A 16,464-nucleotide genomic window follows, 5' to 3' on the forward strand; every position below is an offset into this window, starting at 1 on the left:
GCTTTATCACTTTTATTTTGTGATGGCATCCCCATAATTACCATTGTTCCTAATAAATGTGCTATTTTATTAGTATTTACTTTTGATTAGTAGTTATTAAATAATCTTATTAGTTATTATTTATCTTTAAATATATAATACTATATTTATTTAATACTATTGAATTTGCTTACATATGGAACAAATAGGACATTTTTAATGAATTTTTTTTAAAGTTTGTGACCATGTAATTGAGAACTTTTTCATTAAGCTCTTCCTTGATACTTCTAACCCATTTCTATTAATAATTGATATATTTCACCATTACCTTGAATCAGTAGTACTGCAAATTCAGTATGAGAAGGAATGTGAGTTATATGCAATGGGTAATTTCTGTCTTTAATTGCCTCTTGCAATTGCTTAAATTGCTTAAATCCTTAAATTGCTTAACCTTTATAGGAAATTGTGAGTTATCAGGAACAAGTTCAGCGGTTTCTATCCAAAGAAATCCGTCTGCATACTGAGAATCAGTAATTATATTAAAAGCTTCAGGAGAAGAATCTAATAACATAAGAATTGCATATAGTTTTCAGTTTTGAACAGAATAGGGGCTTTAAAATATATTACTTATATTACCTGACTTATAACCTCCCATTCCTAAATAATCTGCATCAGTGTAAAAGGTTAAAGCTCCAAGTATTTTTTTTTTTTTAATCCCTGGGAGAATCATTCTGTCCTTTTAATTACAGCTGCTTTGCCTTGTGATGTGGTCGTAACAGTGACTGAGCAACCCTACCATCTGCCTCTAATTGTATGGTTTTCATAACCTAAGCCAAGGGTCTAATTTCACCTTGATAATTTTCATTTATTAATCTTGCATGTACAACAAATATCGATATGTGAAACTACTGTATAAAATTATTCCTGTGGTTTCTGTAGGAATAGAACAATACACAGCAGTGGTTATAACAAGGAATTTGAGGAGACAGTGTAAGATTTTTACGTACTGCGAAGTAAAGAGCAGCAGTACCTTAAGTGCCATACATTAGATCTCCAGTATTTAATTTGTATTCCCCCAATTGCCTTCGTGATGAACTGTTGCATTGCTAACACGGTATTGTTGGCTCAAGTCGTTTGATCTTGGGCCCCAATGTAGGCCCCTTATCTGATTTCCTGATGGTAAAAACTTGTCTGGGACATCTCTTACCAATCAGCATTCATTAGCACAATGTCTGCCTTTTTCACATTTATTACATGTTCTTGGTGGTTGATTGTTTTAAAATGAGGCTGTTCCTGTAGCAGGCAAACATCTGCATTCTGTTTTCAGATGTGCAAGCCTCCCACAGTTAAAGCATTTGTGTGTGTGTGTGTGTGTGTGTGTGTGCGTGTGCGTGTGCGTGTGCGTGTGCGTGTGCGTGTGTGTGTGGTATAAAACATTTAGCTAAGGCATTTGTCCAATTAAAGTTGATATAATGCAGCGGATCCAATATCTACTGATATTGTCCAGTAGCTTTTATCCATTCATCTAAGGAGGCATCCTGAGCTTTTAACTGTCATCACTTTTTACCTTTCCTTATTTGCATTTTCAAAAGCCAAAGATTTGAGTAGTCCCTTTCTTATATCTGGATGTGTTGTTGAAGCTAATTTTTACAAAAAGTCAGTATAAACCTCCCCAGGACTTTAGGTAAATTTAGTAAAAGGGGTAATCCTTATTCCAGTTTTTTAAAGCCACAGATTCTCTCTCTCTCTCTCTCTCTCTCTCTCTCTCTCTCTCTCTCACTCTCACTCTCGCTCTCTCCTCTCTTGTCCTCATACTTTTCCTCATCTTTTGAGAAGTAGCTTTTCTTTTCAATGCCTTTTGGGAAGTCTCAAGAGCTTTTCTACTTGTTTATTTAATATTTGAGTTGTGCAGTAAATTCAGTATGTTCCTTTTTTTAGGTCTATCTCATGTGAAGGAAGGGGGAGGAAATTCTTCTCCATCCTCATTTTTCTCACTTCCAGGTTCTTCTGAATTATCTTTCTCACTTACTATCTGATTATCTTGCTCTACACTAGATCTATATGTCTCTGACTGTTGACTCTGTAGTGGTTCTAAGACATTTGTAATTAAAGTACATAAAGACCAAGTCTTTATAGGTATTTACTCTCCTCTCTGGTGGGCCACTTTTAAAGACCTTAGCACTTATTTCCACACTGACAATTTTAATTGAATATTTGGAGTTGGTTTAAACCACAGACAATGCTTTTTAATTAATGCAAAGTACTTGATAATCATTCCTTTGTTTCTACTCTACTTCTTTCCAATAAACATTAAATTAACTGCATATATTTCTGCTCTTGAGATGAGAAATTGCTCAGAGCAGCTAGTAAATTTCTCATGACCTCTGCATGAAAAAGTCCTGAAGATGCACTTACTTCCTTGTAACCATAACACCTTTCACCTCCAGTCCTTGTGAATCCGGATTCCTCTCCATCCTGATCCACAAAATTGGGTACCATTTATTGATTGAAGTTGATTATAGGTGGTGTGGTACAGAGAAGGTCACCAATATGCTGTCTTCATTTTTTCAAAGGAGCAGAGGGGTTCAGCCTTCTTGAAAAAGACTGACACCCAGCTAGCTCACTCCAGTTACTTTATTCAAACATTACACAAGGTTAATTGTAACTGCGAGAAGTTGCAGCTACTAAAGTTATCTTGCCTTTGCTCCCCATGGCAGATGACCCACATAAATCTCAGTCCCTTTTGTCCATGGCTAGCCATAATTAAAAGTTTCCCAGGAATGTCTTGAGAACAAGGTTGGTGTAGTTCTCTATGTTCTCACATAGCACTAGATGCAAATTCTCTAGATACAACATTTCTTCAAGGTTCAAACAGCCTCTACTGATTGACCCAAACATAGTAAAAGCTTTGCTGAAACATTTCACTTAGAGCCAGACATAAAGGCTTTACTATACATATTATGACTAAGGCTATTTCCCACTATCGCTTCTACTATATTTATTGTAGCTGGTTTTAGGTTGAGATCTTAGATCTCCTTGACTTGAGTATTGTGAATCTGCTAAATATGACTCTATTTGCATTCTTCTACATGCAGACATTCAGTTACATCAGCATTTGTTGAAGATGCTTCCCTCTTTCCATTCTATGGCTTTTGCCTTCTTTGTCTATAGGCATGTGAGTTTATTTCTGGATCTTTGATTTGACTCCATTGGTCATCCTTGACTGTATACCAATCCCATGAAGTTTTTATTACCTTTGCTTTGTAGTACAGCTTTAGGTCAGAGATGGTGACACCTCCAGAAGTTCTTTTATTATACAGGATTGTTTTAACTATCTTTTTCTGTGCGAAGTTGAGAATGGCTCTTTCAAGGTCTGTAAAAAATACATATCAGAATTTTGATGGGAATTGCACTTAATCTGTAGATTGCTTTTGGTAAGATGGCCACTTTCACTATGTTAATCCTAGCAGTCCATGAGCATGGGAGATCTTTCCATCTTTGGATTCATTCTTCAATTTCTTTTTTCAGAGATATGAAGTTCTTTCACATGCTTTGTTACAGTTATACCAAGTTGTTTTTATTTGTGGCTGTTGTGAAGACTGTTGTTATCCTAATTTCTTTTCTCAGCCTGTTTATCATTTGTATGAAGGAAGACTGCTGATTTTTTTTAAGTTAATTTGTATCCAGCCACGTTGCTTTGCTTATCAGCTGTAGGAGTGCTCTGTTAGAAATTTTGGGGTCAGTTTTGTATACTATCATATCTTCTGTGGAAATATTCTGAGTGAGGAAACCAAGACCCAATAGAACATACATGGTATGTACTTACTTATAAGTGGATATTAGCAATAAACTAGAGGATACAATGACTAGACCCAAAGAAGCTGAACAAGAATGATGACCCAAGTGAGGATGCTTGAGTCTCAATTAGAAGACGGAATAAAACAGTATAGTAGGCAGATGGAGTGATAGAACTAGGTAGGAGAGAGGATGGAAGAAGGACTCAGGGGCATTCAGGATAGACAGGAGAAAGGCCAAGAGAATGAATGGAAACCTACAGTTGCTGAGGGTAGGAAGTGAGGGGTGGGGTACATCTCTAGGATATGCCAGAGACTAGTGATGGGGGAGTCTCTCAGGAGTCTAAGGTGGTGACTTTAGCTGAGACTCATTGTAGTGGGGATAGACAACCTGAAAAGGTAACCTCCTGTATCCAGGTAGGACCCCGCATGTAGGGAAAATTTGTCCTGTTTATAAGAAATGCAAAGACAAGGGGTTGGAGATTTAGCTCAGTGGTAGAGCGCTTGCCTAGCAAGTGCAAGGCTCTGGGTTTGGTCCTCAGCTCCGAAAAAAAGAAAAGAAAAGAAAAAAAAAAGAAATGCAAAGACAAATATGGAACAGAGACCAAGGAGCAGCCAACCAATAACAGCCCCAAATTGAAACCCATCCCATGGCAAGCACCAATCCCTGACACTATTAATGATACTCTGCTATGTTAGACAGAGCCTGGCATAACTATCCTCCACCCAGCATCTGACTGAAACAAATGCAGATACCCCAGCCAAGTGTTAGACAGAGATTGGGGACTCTTATGGATGAGATAGGGGAAAGATTGAAGGCCCGGAAGGTGCTAGGAACTCCACTAGAAAACCAACAGAATCAACAAACTTGGACCGTTGGGGAATCTTACACATTGAACCACCAACCAAATATCATATATGAGCTGAACTTAGGCCGCCTGCACATATGTAGGAGATGTACAGCTTGGTTTTTATGTGGGTCCCCAATAACTGGAGCAGGGGCTGTCCAAAGAACTATTGCCTGTCTGTGGAATCTGTTCCCTTAATTGGGCTACCATGTCTGGCTCAGTGATAGAGAATGTGCCTAGCCATGCAGAGACTTGATGTGTCAGATCCTTTGAAGGTCGGGGAGCATGTTTCCCCACTCTCCCAAGACGGAGGGTGGAACTGTGTGAGGGGGAACTGGAACAGACGGAGTAGCAATCGGGATGTAAAGTGAGTAAATACATTAATTAATGAGAAAAAAATCAAAGAAACCTGAGATTTGTAAAAAAAAATAAATAAAAAATAAATAAAATTTCTGGTATGTTTTAGGATACAAATTGGAAGACGAGGAACACTCTCAATGCTCTAGAAGATATGGAAGGTAAATTTTATTTGAAAGCTGATACTAATATATCACTGATTTATCGGGAAACTTTAATGGAAAGTTTTGAAGAGAAGCAACAGTGGAAGTAAGCATAACTTTATGTTTGTTAACGATCATTAAATTCTCACAAGACCATGTACTTCAGTTTTTGGTAGCTGACCTCCATTGGTGTTTAGTTTATGTCCTAGACCTATTATAAGCAAATAGTTCACAGTAAAGCTAGTATTATTCATATACTTAAAATATGTGTTCCAAAGTTTAGTGAAAGGAACATTTTATTGGAAACAAGAAAGTTGTTGTGGAAAAAACCTTAATCTCTATAGCACATGTCTATGGAGAACAAAATGTTAACCTGTGTGAATACACTGTGACTACCTTTTGTTGTCTCTCCTTTAATAGACATAATATCTGTCACTCTGGATGTAAACCTTGTGAACGTAAAGGATATGGAAAGAAGCAATGTACCTTTGCAAGTAAAAGATTTCTTCAAATATATGAAAGAATCCATACTGAAGGGAAACCCTATGAATGTAAACAATGCAGTCAAATCTTTGCAAATTTATGTCATCTTCAAAAACATGAAAAAAAACATACCAGAGAAAAACTATATGAATGTAATCACTGTGGTAAAGCCTTTCCAAGTCGCAGTTCTCTTCAAATACACAACAGAACTCATACGGGAGAGAAACCCTATAATTGCAACCAATGTGGTAAAGCATTTGCATGTAGCAGTAATCTTCTACAACACAAAAGAACTCATACAGGAGAGAAACCCTATGATTGTAAGGACTGTGGTAAAGCATTTTCAAGTAGCAGTAATCTTCAAATTCATAGAAGAAAACACACTGGAGAGAAACCCTATGGATGTAATCAATGTGGTAAAGCCTTTGCATATAGCAGTGCTCTTCAAAAACATGAAAGAAGTCATGCTAGAGAGAAAATCTATGAGTGTAATCATTGTGGTAAAGCTTTTGCACATCATGGAAATCTTCAAAATCGTGAAGAACATCATACTCTTGTAAAACCATATGAATGTAGTCAATGTGGTAAAGCCTTTACATATAGCAGTAATCTTTATATTCATGAAAGAAGTAATACTGGAGAAAAGCCATTCAAATGTCCTCAATGTGGTAAAGCCTTTCCAAATCACAGTTCTCTTCTAATACATGAAAGAACTCATACAGGAGAAAAACCCTATGACTGTAATGAATGTGGTAAAGCCTTTTCAAGTCGCAGTAACCTTCAAGAACACAAACGAACTCATACAGGAGAAAAACCCTATCGTTGCATTAAATGTGGTACAGCATTTGCATATAGTAGTAGTCTTCAAAAACATGAAAAAACTCACACTGGAGAGAAACCTTATGAGTGTAATCAATGCAGTAAAGCCTTTACACGTCGTGCTAGTCTTCAAGTACATGAAAGAAGTCATAGTGGAGAGAAACCTTATGAGTGTAATCAGTGTGGTAAAGCCTTCGCAAGTCGTAGTAGACTTCGATATCATAGAAAACACCATACTGTTAAGAAACCAAATTAATCAGTGTAGTAAAGCCTTTCCATGTTGAAGTCATCTTCAAACACATGAAAGGAATCATACTGGAAAGAAACTATGAGCGTAATCAATGTGGACAAGGCTTTATATGTCACTGTAGTCTTCTTAATCACAAAACCAATGTCATATGGAGAGGAACCCTACAAATGTAATTGATGCAGTAAGCTTTGGCATGTAAGTATAATATTCAGACATATCAAAAAACTCATACTGGAGAGAAACCTTGTGAATGTTTTCAAGTGATAATGCCTCTGCATGTTATGGTCTTCAAAGGCATGAGAGAATTCCTACTGGTTAGAAACACCCTGAATCCAATAAATCCAGTAAGCCTTATGCATACACATACATACATGCTATGGCCCAAAGAGGCACTGTGCACTGATGGTTGGTAGTTGAATGCTATTGCTCAAAGAAACAACAAATCCGATATCCTGATCGCAAGATCCACTTTGTCTCAAGGTACTCAGGACTCCTACTCAGCAGGTAGTAGTCTAATGATAACATTGCTTCCTTTACCCTATATCCTTTTTCTCTTTCAGATTTAGTTTTAGGAAGTTGAAAGGGAAGAAGAAGAGGGATGGAGAAGGGTAGAAGAAGTAACCCACTAAGTACAATTGGCACTCAGACATGGAGCTAGGCAGATTGAGAAATTTTATTTCAAGTGCCCTGGAGGAAACAGCTGAGAATAAAGGAAAGGATTTTTGTTTCAAGACACCAGTAAAACAGTTTTTGTGGGTTCTTACCTTGGGATATTTCTGTACCTGTTTCCAGGGAGGATCTTGTGTGTTTGTTTTGTTTTAGTTTTTGTTGTTGTTCTGGTTTTTTGTATTTATTTTTTGTTTTTTTCTTTTTCTTCTCCCCATATCCTGTGTCAGAAACGGTAGGGAGAATGGCTCAGCAGTTGGAAAAATTGGGACTGAAAATGGAGGGACTGAAAAACAAAAATGGCAGAGATGAGAAAACAAAAAGGTTCACTCTGCTTTTTCTTTTTTGAAAGGTTTACTGATTGTCAGGGCAACTGGAAAAATTGCGGATGGAGGTTGCAGAACTTGGGAAACTACACGCATTGGAAAAGGGAGAACAAAAAGCCTCAGTCCAAGTGACTACACAAGACAGCAGGACTTTCTGACAGGAATAAAATGGGAAAGAAACTGCTCTGGAGGGTCCTCAGGTCAGAGAAAAGCTGAAAAGAAAGGATGGCAGTCTGATGAAACAGCTGATTTCAAGAGAAAAAGTTAATCTCAAAAGAGTTGTGCTACCAGAGTGGGAGGCAGGGCATCCTGGAGTTGCAAAATCACTATCATCTTTCCCAGTAGTCATGTAGCATATGCCTTCTAATAGGGTGATAAAAAGTTATGACAAGGTAGGATAGAGTCCTGTTGATGTCCTCATCTTATGTCAAACAAATTCTAAATGACTAGTCTACTAAAAATAGAAATATACCTTTGCACATGCTGAAAGGAAGGACCCATGAATATCAAAAAGTGAAATAGTGTAAGGGGAGTGAATATAGTAAAAGACCAATTGCTAGGCAAAGGGCGGTACTCTGACATACAGGAACAAAAGCAATTCAATTCTGTTACTATAGAACAATGTTGCTTACTGGCTTTAAGACCTTTGGACAAAATGATATAAGATAATGATATAAGATCCACCTCGTTCACTGATTTTTTTTTAAAACAAATATTAGTCTCAGCTGTAAAGAAGGCTGTATCAGATCCTGATGTAAGACAGGTGTTGATAGAGACCTTGGCAGAGGAAAATGCAAATACAGAATGTAAAGAAGGTATTACACCATCAAAGGCTTGGAAAGCACACATGGATGAGTGGATAAAGGATACAACCAATATTGGTTCTAACTTGTATCATGTTCATAGCATAGATAAAACTATAGCTAGAAGTCTCTAATATCAAAATGCATCAATTGCTTGAAATATACTCATTTGAAGAGATAGTGACCAAGCCATTAAAGATCCCAGATTACAAAATGGCAGTGTGTTAAATGCAAGAAATATGGTACTTGGCAATAAAAAAGTAAACAAGGCATCTTTAAACGTAATGGTTTTTCTAAATATACACTAGAAAAACATCCTAGTCATCGAAGTATGTACAGGGAATGTGGCAGTAGTTTACATTGGACCAATGCAAGCTTCTGCAGGCTGTGCTGCTCTATACCTGACCATAGATAAACATCTTACTGTACCCACCAAAACTCAATGTTATGAAATATATACTGGAGTTTATGGTCTTTTGCCTGCCAGGACAGTAGGAATGATCTTGGAAATATGCAGATTGACCTCTCAAGGATTCACTGTTTATCCAGAAATTAAAGATGAAGATTTCAAAAAAGAAATTAAAATTATAGCCTATGTGAAAACAGAGATAGCATTTAATGCAGGTGGTAGGAATTGCTGAGCTTCTACTGTTTCCCTACATCAAAGCCAAAATGGGTCAAGTAAAAACAGGAGGGTTTGGAAGTACTAGAAAACATGTTCTGGGAAAGTGTTATTAATGATCAGAGGCCAAAATTAAAATTGCAAGTAAATGGTATTGAAATAGTAGGTTTGGTGGATACAGGGACTGATATAACTATTATTTATCAAAAATCCTGCATTCAGGATGGCCACTTCCAAAGGTTTATTCACAGTTTCTAGGAACTGGAAAGATATATGAGACAAAGTGTACTATAGGTCAAATGTGTGAGACTGGAATGTCAACAAGGAAAGTTAAAGTCTTATGTGGCTGACATACCCATATGCTTATTAAAAAGGGAATTTTTACAACAGTGGACTCAGATTAATATTCCCAAAATCCCATGATGAAATTAAGGCTGAACTGGTACATGCTCCTGGGAAAGGTATTGCTATGCATCATCAAAAATAATTCAAGGTTGTGCCAATTGTCCAAACATAAGACATCACAAGGATTGAGTTTCCTAATTTATAAGGGAGGCCAACACTGAATTACCATTGGACCTACCCTTAAAATGGTTGATTAATATGCCTGTATGGATAGATCAGTGGCTTATAACAAAGGAAAAATTATACACACTTGAGTAGCTGGTACAAGAGCAGCACTATGGGCAACATACAGAAGTGTCTACTAGCCCATTTAATTTTTCTGTGGTTTTTATAAAAAAGAAATAAGGAAAAAGGAGAATGTTAATACATTTAAGACTGGTGAATAGAATAATTCAACTAATCTGCCCCTTAAAGCCTGGAATTTCTTTACTTTTTTATTCCCTAAGCCATGGCCGAAGATAGTACTTTATTTAAGAGTTTGTTTTTTAACTAGCTCCTTGAATGAGCAGAATAGGAAAAGGCTTGCCTTCACAGTACCTAATTATGATAATGATCACCCAATAAAAAGGTGATCATTATGGAAAGTTCCATAAGGAATATTAAGTTGTCTAACTTATGTCAATATTTTGTCAAACAACCACAAGAAATAATTTGTAGGCAATTTCCTCAAACCATTGTTTGTCATTACATGGATATTTTGTTGTCAGATTCTGAAGAAATATTTTAGAGAAAGAGTTAAATGAAACAAACAATTCTGCCATTCTGGGTTAGAGATTGCTCACCCCCCCCCCCAAAAAAAAAAAAACCTACAGTGAGGAAATTCTTTTAACTCTGTGGGTATAAAATAAGTCAACAGAAAATTCAACCACAAAAGATACAGATCACCTGCAAAGTCTTTGGTTTTCATATACTAATGGTAGATAATAATTTGCTACCAGGTAACATTGAATTAACTACTCAGGAGTGGATTAATTTGTTTGAAACATTACAAGGAGATTTAGACTTAAACAGTCCAGGATGGTTAACAGGTGAAACAAAGTAAGAGTTAACTCTGGTAGAACAGAGACTCAAAAATGTTTATGTGGGAGCAGAAACGCAGCCCCTGAAGAAAGGGAGGCAAAGTTTAGAACAGAGGCAGAAGGAACACCCATTCAGAGCCTGCCCCACATGTGGCCCATACATATACAGCCACCAAACTAGATAAGATGGATAAAGCAAAGAAGTGCAGGCTCACAGGAACCGGATGTAGATCTCTCCTGAGAGACATAGCCAGAATACAGCAAATACATAGGTGAATGCCAGCAGCAAACCACTGAACTGAGAACGGGACCCCTGTTGAAGGAATCAGAGAAAGGACTGGAAGAGCTTGAAGGGGCTTGAGACCCCATATGAACAACAATGCCAACCAACCAGAGCTTCCAGGGACTAAGCCACTACCCAAAGAGTATACATGGACTGACGCTGGGCTCCAACCTCATAGGTAGCAATGAATAGCCTAGTAAGAACACCAGTGGAAGGGGAAGCCCTTGGTCCTGCCAAGACTGAACCCCCAGTGAAGGTGATTGTTGGGTGGAGGGTGCTAATGGGGGGAGGATGGGGAGGGGAACACCCATATAGAAGGGGAGGGGGAGAGAATAAGGGGTAGGGGGATGTTGGCCCGGAAACCGGAAAAGGGAATGACAATCAAAATGTAAGTAAGAAATACCCAAGTTAATAAAGATGGAAAAAAAGAACAGAAAAAAATGTTTATGTGGATCTCATAGATCCTAAAGTTGATTATATTTTGGTTACTTTGCCTTCAACTCATTTTCATTCAGGTAATCATGCAAAGGGAAGATAGGATTATTGAATAGACTTTCTTAGCACACAAAGTAAAAAGTTAAAGACTTAAATAGAAAAAGTTTCTGGGGCTGGAGAGATGGCTCAGCCGTTAAAGGCTAGGCTAACAACCAAAAATATAAGAAAAAGTTTCTGATTTAATTATAGAAGGTAAGTAAGACTATACCAATTATCAGGGATACACCCAGCAGAAATAGTAGTACCTTATACTAATATTAAGATTATGGCTGTGACCAGAACTGACTGGGTCCCACAGCTCTCTGTACCCAGATCCTGTGGGAGGGAAAGCTGGACACTTGGGGGCTGGGAGGAAGGTGCAGATGATCCTGAGAGTGCAGAGGAGACCACCATTTCTGCTCAAATTCCTAGCACAAGAGGAGCTTCCCTGGAGGCTTCTGGACGCAGGAACCTAGTAGCCATGAAGGATCCATCTGGTTTCCACCTGCACCCAAACTGAAAGCCAGTCTCCAGCAGTGCTAACACACCAGAGAACAGAGGTAAGGTGACCCCTTTGGCTCTAAGGGACCTGCCTGGAGCCCTCAGAACACAGAACCCAGGAGCAGTCTGGGACAGGATCCTTCCAGTTTCTGCCTGCACCCAGAGGTGACCTGGTCCCACAGCTCTTTGTACCCAGATCCCCTGGGGGGAAGAGCAGGAATCTCAGAGATATGGGCCATCCCAGGAGCACAGGGAAGATCACCACTTCTGCTGGCATTCCTGGTCCATGAAGAACCTGCCTGGAGACCTCAGGACACAGGAACCTAGGAGCAATGTGGGATAGGATCCTTATGGCTACTGCCTGCGCCCGGACCTGGCCCTGTGACACAGCTCTCTGGACTCAGGCCCTGCTGTCAGAAAGCTGGTCTCCAGAAGTGTTGACACACAGGCTTACAGGAGGGTCAAGCCACTGTCAGAGATAGCAAAAAAAGCCACACAAGAGGCAAGGAGATGGTGAAAAGCAATCACAGGAACTTAAGCAACAGAAACCAAGACTCCGTGACATTATCACAGCCTAGTCCACCCATCAAAGCAAATACTGGATATCCCAACACACAAGAAAAGCTAGATTTGTATTTAAAATCACATCTCATGATGATATAGAGGATTTTGAGAAGGACATAAATAACTCAAAGAAATAAAGGCAAACACAACAAAACAGGTGAAGGAATTGAACAAAACCATCTAAGACCTAAATATAGAAATAAAAACAATATAGAAATCAGAAAGGGAGACAACCCTGGAGATAGAAAACCTAGAAAAGAGATCAGGAGTCATAGACACAAGCATCACCAACAGAATAAGAAAAGAAAGAATCTCAGAGGCAGAAGATAACATAGAAAACATTGAGTAAGCCTTCCAAGAAAATGCTAAATGCAAAAAGCTCCTAACCCAAAACATCCAGGAAGTTCAGGATACAATGAGAAGATCAAACCTAAATATAAGTAGAGAAGAGCATAAAAGTTCCCAACTTAAAAGGCCAGTAAATATCTTCAACAAAATTATAAAAGAAAACTTCCCTAGCCTAAAGAAAGAGATGCCTGTAAACAATCTAGAAGCCTACCGAACTCAAAATTGATTGAGTCAGAAAAGAAATTCCTCCTCTCACAAAATAGAAAAAACACCAAATACACAAAACAAAGAGTATTAAAAGCAGAAAGGGACAGAGGTCAAGTAACATGAAGACAGATCTATCAGAATTACACCAGACTTCTCTCCAGAGACAATGAAAGCTAGAAGATCCTGGGCAGATGTCATACAGACCCAAAGAAAATACAAATGCCAGGCCAGGCTACTATATCCAGCTAAATTCTCAGTTAACATAGATGGAGAAACCAAGATATTACATGACAAAACCAAATTTACAAAATACTTTTTCACAAATCCATCCCTACAAAGGATAATAGATGGAAAACTCCAACACAAGGACGGAAACTACAGCCTAGAAAAACAAGAAAATAATCTTGCAACAAATCCATAAAAAGAGAACCACACAAACATAATTCCACCTCTAACAACAAACACAACAGGAAATGACAATCACTGTTCCTTAATATACCTTAATGTCAATGGATACAATTCCCCAGTAAAAAGACATAGACTAACAGACTTTGTAAACAGGACCCAGCATTTTGCTGCATACAGTAAACACACCTTGGTGACAAAGACAGACACTACCTCAGAATAAAGGCTGGAAAACCACTTTACAAGCAAATGGTCCCAAGAAACAAGCTGGATTAGTCATTCATGTATCAAATAAAATGGACTTTGGACCAAAAGTTATCAGAAAAGGTAAGAACACTTCATATTCATCAAAGGAAAAATCCACCAAGATGAACTCTCAATTCTGAATATCTATGCTCCTAATGCATGGACACCTACATCTATAAAAGAAACCTTACTAAAGCTCAAAGTACACATTGTCTCTCCCAGAGAAATAGTGGGAGACTTCAACAGCCCACTCTCAGCAATGGGCAGATCATGGAAACAGAAACTAAACAGAGACACAGAGGAACAAACAAGTTATAAACCAAATGGACTTAACATTTATAGAACATCACATCCTAAGACAAAAGAATATACATTCTCAGCACCTCATGTTAACCTTCTCCAAAACTGACCATATAATCTGTCACAAAACAGGCCTTAACAGATACAGGAAGATAGAAATAATCCCATGCATCCTATCAGATCACCACGGACTAAGGCTGGTCTTCAATTACAACAAAAACAACAGAAAGCCCACATATACATGGAAGTTTAACACTGCTCTACTCAATGATACCTTGGTCAAGGAAGAAATAAAGAAATTAAAGACTTTTTAGAATTTAATGAAAATGAAGGCAAAACTTATGGGACACAATGAAAGCAGTGCCTGCAAAAAAGAAGCAGGAGAGAGCAAACATTAGCAGATTGACAGCACACCTAAAAGCTCTAGAACAAAAGAAGCAAATACACCCAAGATGACTAGAAGGCAGGAGATCATCAAATTCAGGGCTAAAATCAACCAAGTAGAAACAAAAATACTATACAAAGGATCAACAAAACCAGGAACTGGTTCTTTGAGAAATTCAACAAGATAGATAAACCCTTAGATAGACTCACAGGTAGAGTGTCCAAATTAACAAAATCAGAAATGAAAAAGGAGACATAAAAATAGAATCTGAGGAAATTAAAAAAAAATCATCAGATCCTACTACAAAAACCTATATTCAACAAAGGAACATCTGGACGAAATGGACAATTTTCTAGACAGATACCAGGAACCAAAATTAAGTCAGGATCAGATAAACCATCTAAACAGTCCCAGAATGCCTAAAGAAATCGAGGAAGGTATTAAAAGTCTCCCAACCAACTAAAGTATATGACCAGATGGGTTCAGTCCAGAATTCTACCAGACCTTCATAGAAGACCTGATATCAAAACTGTCCACAAAATAGAACAGAAGGAAGACTAGCCAATTCCTTCTATGAAGCCACAATTACTCTTATACCTAAACCACACAAAGACCCAACAAAGAGAACTTCAGACCAATTTCCCTTATGAATATTGACGCAAAAATAATAAAATTCTAACGAACCGAGTCCAAGAACACATCAAAATGATAATCATGATCAACTGAGCTTCATCCCAGGGATGCCCTTGGTCCTGCCAAGACTGAACCCCCAGTGAAGGTGATTGTTGGGTGGAGGGTGCTAATGGGGGGAGGATGGGGAGGGGAACATCCATATAGAAGGGGAGGGGGAGAGGATAGAGGGTAGGGGGATGTTGGCCCGGACACCGGGAAAGGGAATAAGAATCTAAATGTAAACAAGAAATACTCTGGGCTGGAGAGATGGCTCAGCGGTTAAGAGCACTGACTGCTCTCCCAGAGGTCCTGAGTTCAATTCCCAGCAACCACATGGTGGCTCACAACCATCTGTAATGGGATCCAATGCCCTCTTCTGGTGTGTCTGAAGAAAACTACAGTGTACTCATATAAATAAAATAAATCTTTAAAAAAAAAAGAAAAGAAAAGAAATACTCAAGTTAATAAAGAAAAAAATCAAATTGCTGGCTCTAAATATGTAGAAAAATTGTATTGTATATAAAAACTGCTAAGTTTATTCCTGACAATTCAAAATTATACTTGTTATATATACAATTGTAACGGGCAATATGAAATAGAAACTATCCTTTAATATACCACCAAATCTGGCCTCAACAGGTTTGTCAGTCCCATTGACACAAGGGAATAAAGAAATCGACCAATTATTAATAGGAAAAAGTTCTATCACCTACCAACAAAGGAAATTATAAGAAAATGCCCTACTTATTTTTTATTTTTTTGTAACGAAACTCTATCATCCACTACAAGTCAATATAGGTTTACCAGAAAAGATAAAATAAAATTTGGCATATGGATGTATTTCATCTTGCAGAATTTGGAAAATGAAGTTTGTATACCATACCATTGATATACACTCAGGGTTTTAATGGTCAACTGGTTTGAGTTCTAAAAAGGATGATTCTGTAATTACACATTTACTGGAAATAAAGGCTATTATGCACATATCTGTTCAAATTAAGACTGATAATATCTCTTCATATGTCCCCAGTAAGATTTAGGAATTCTTTGCATATTATGACATAACCACATTACAATCATACAATCCTACAGGACAAGCAGATGTAGAAAGATATATCACTTTAAAAGAAATGCTTAAAAGTGCTCTCAGTAAGCCATGTGACCTGAGTTCAACTCTTGTAATCTACAGGGTACCAACTGCTGCATGTTCTTCTCTGACATCTACACATACACTGCAGAAGACAGAGCCACATCCCACCTTGCAGCATGTGTGCACACATGTATACCCATTCAGAAGAACTAAATAGACACATGCATAAAAATGTAATAAAGTCAAGTTATTTGTCTGTTTGGTAATGACAAAGCTCTCTCCTGTCAGGACTAAGACTCTTCACACACCAATGCCAAAGCACCAGGATGAAATCAGTTCACGAGTGCATACTTTAGAAAGGCTGGGCTGTTTGCGTTTTATCGATTTGTTCTTCATTTTTAGGCAGGATATCACATTGTAGTCCACTCTCACCTGAATTTGCAATACACTATTGACTGAGCTGGGAGTCATAGAA

General features: G+C 38.0%; 1 protein-coding gene across 7 annotated transcripts in view; it reads left to right on the forward strand.

Annotated features, from left to right (window-relative positions):
- Positions 1-15,901, forward strand: part of Zfp709l3 (zinc finger protein 709-like 3) — a 38,545-nt gene extending 22,644 nt beyond the window's left edge. For 4 of the 7 annotated variants that reach the window (XM_063264478.1, XM_063264481.1, XM_063264480.1 and 1 more), the window contains 2 exons: positions 5,088-5,139; positions 5,542-15,901. In XM_063264478.1, coding sequence (XP_063120548.1) covers positions 5,088-5,139; positions 5,542-6,679 — 1,190 coding nt within the window. In that variant the 3' untranslated portion in view covers positions 6,680-15,901. Of the gene's footprint in view, positions 1-5,087; positions 5,228-5,541 lie in introns of those variants that run through there. The other 3 variants (XR_010053550.1, XR_010053549.1, XM_063264479.1) reach the window with 3 other exon arrangements.
- The last annotated feature ends 563 nt before the right edge of the window (positions 15,902-16,464 follow it).

This window comes from Rattus norvegicus, chromosome 7 (assembly GCF_036323735.1).
Source record: "Rattus norvegicus strain BN/NHsdMcwi chromosome 7, GRCr8, whole genome shotgun sequence".
Lineage (NCBI taxonomy): Eukaryota > Metazoa > Chordata > Mammalia > Rodentia > Muridae > Rattus > Rattus norvegicus.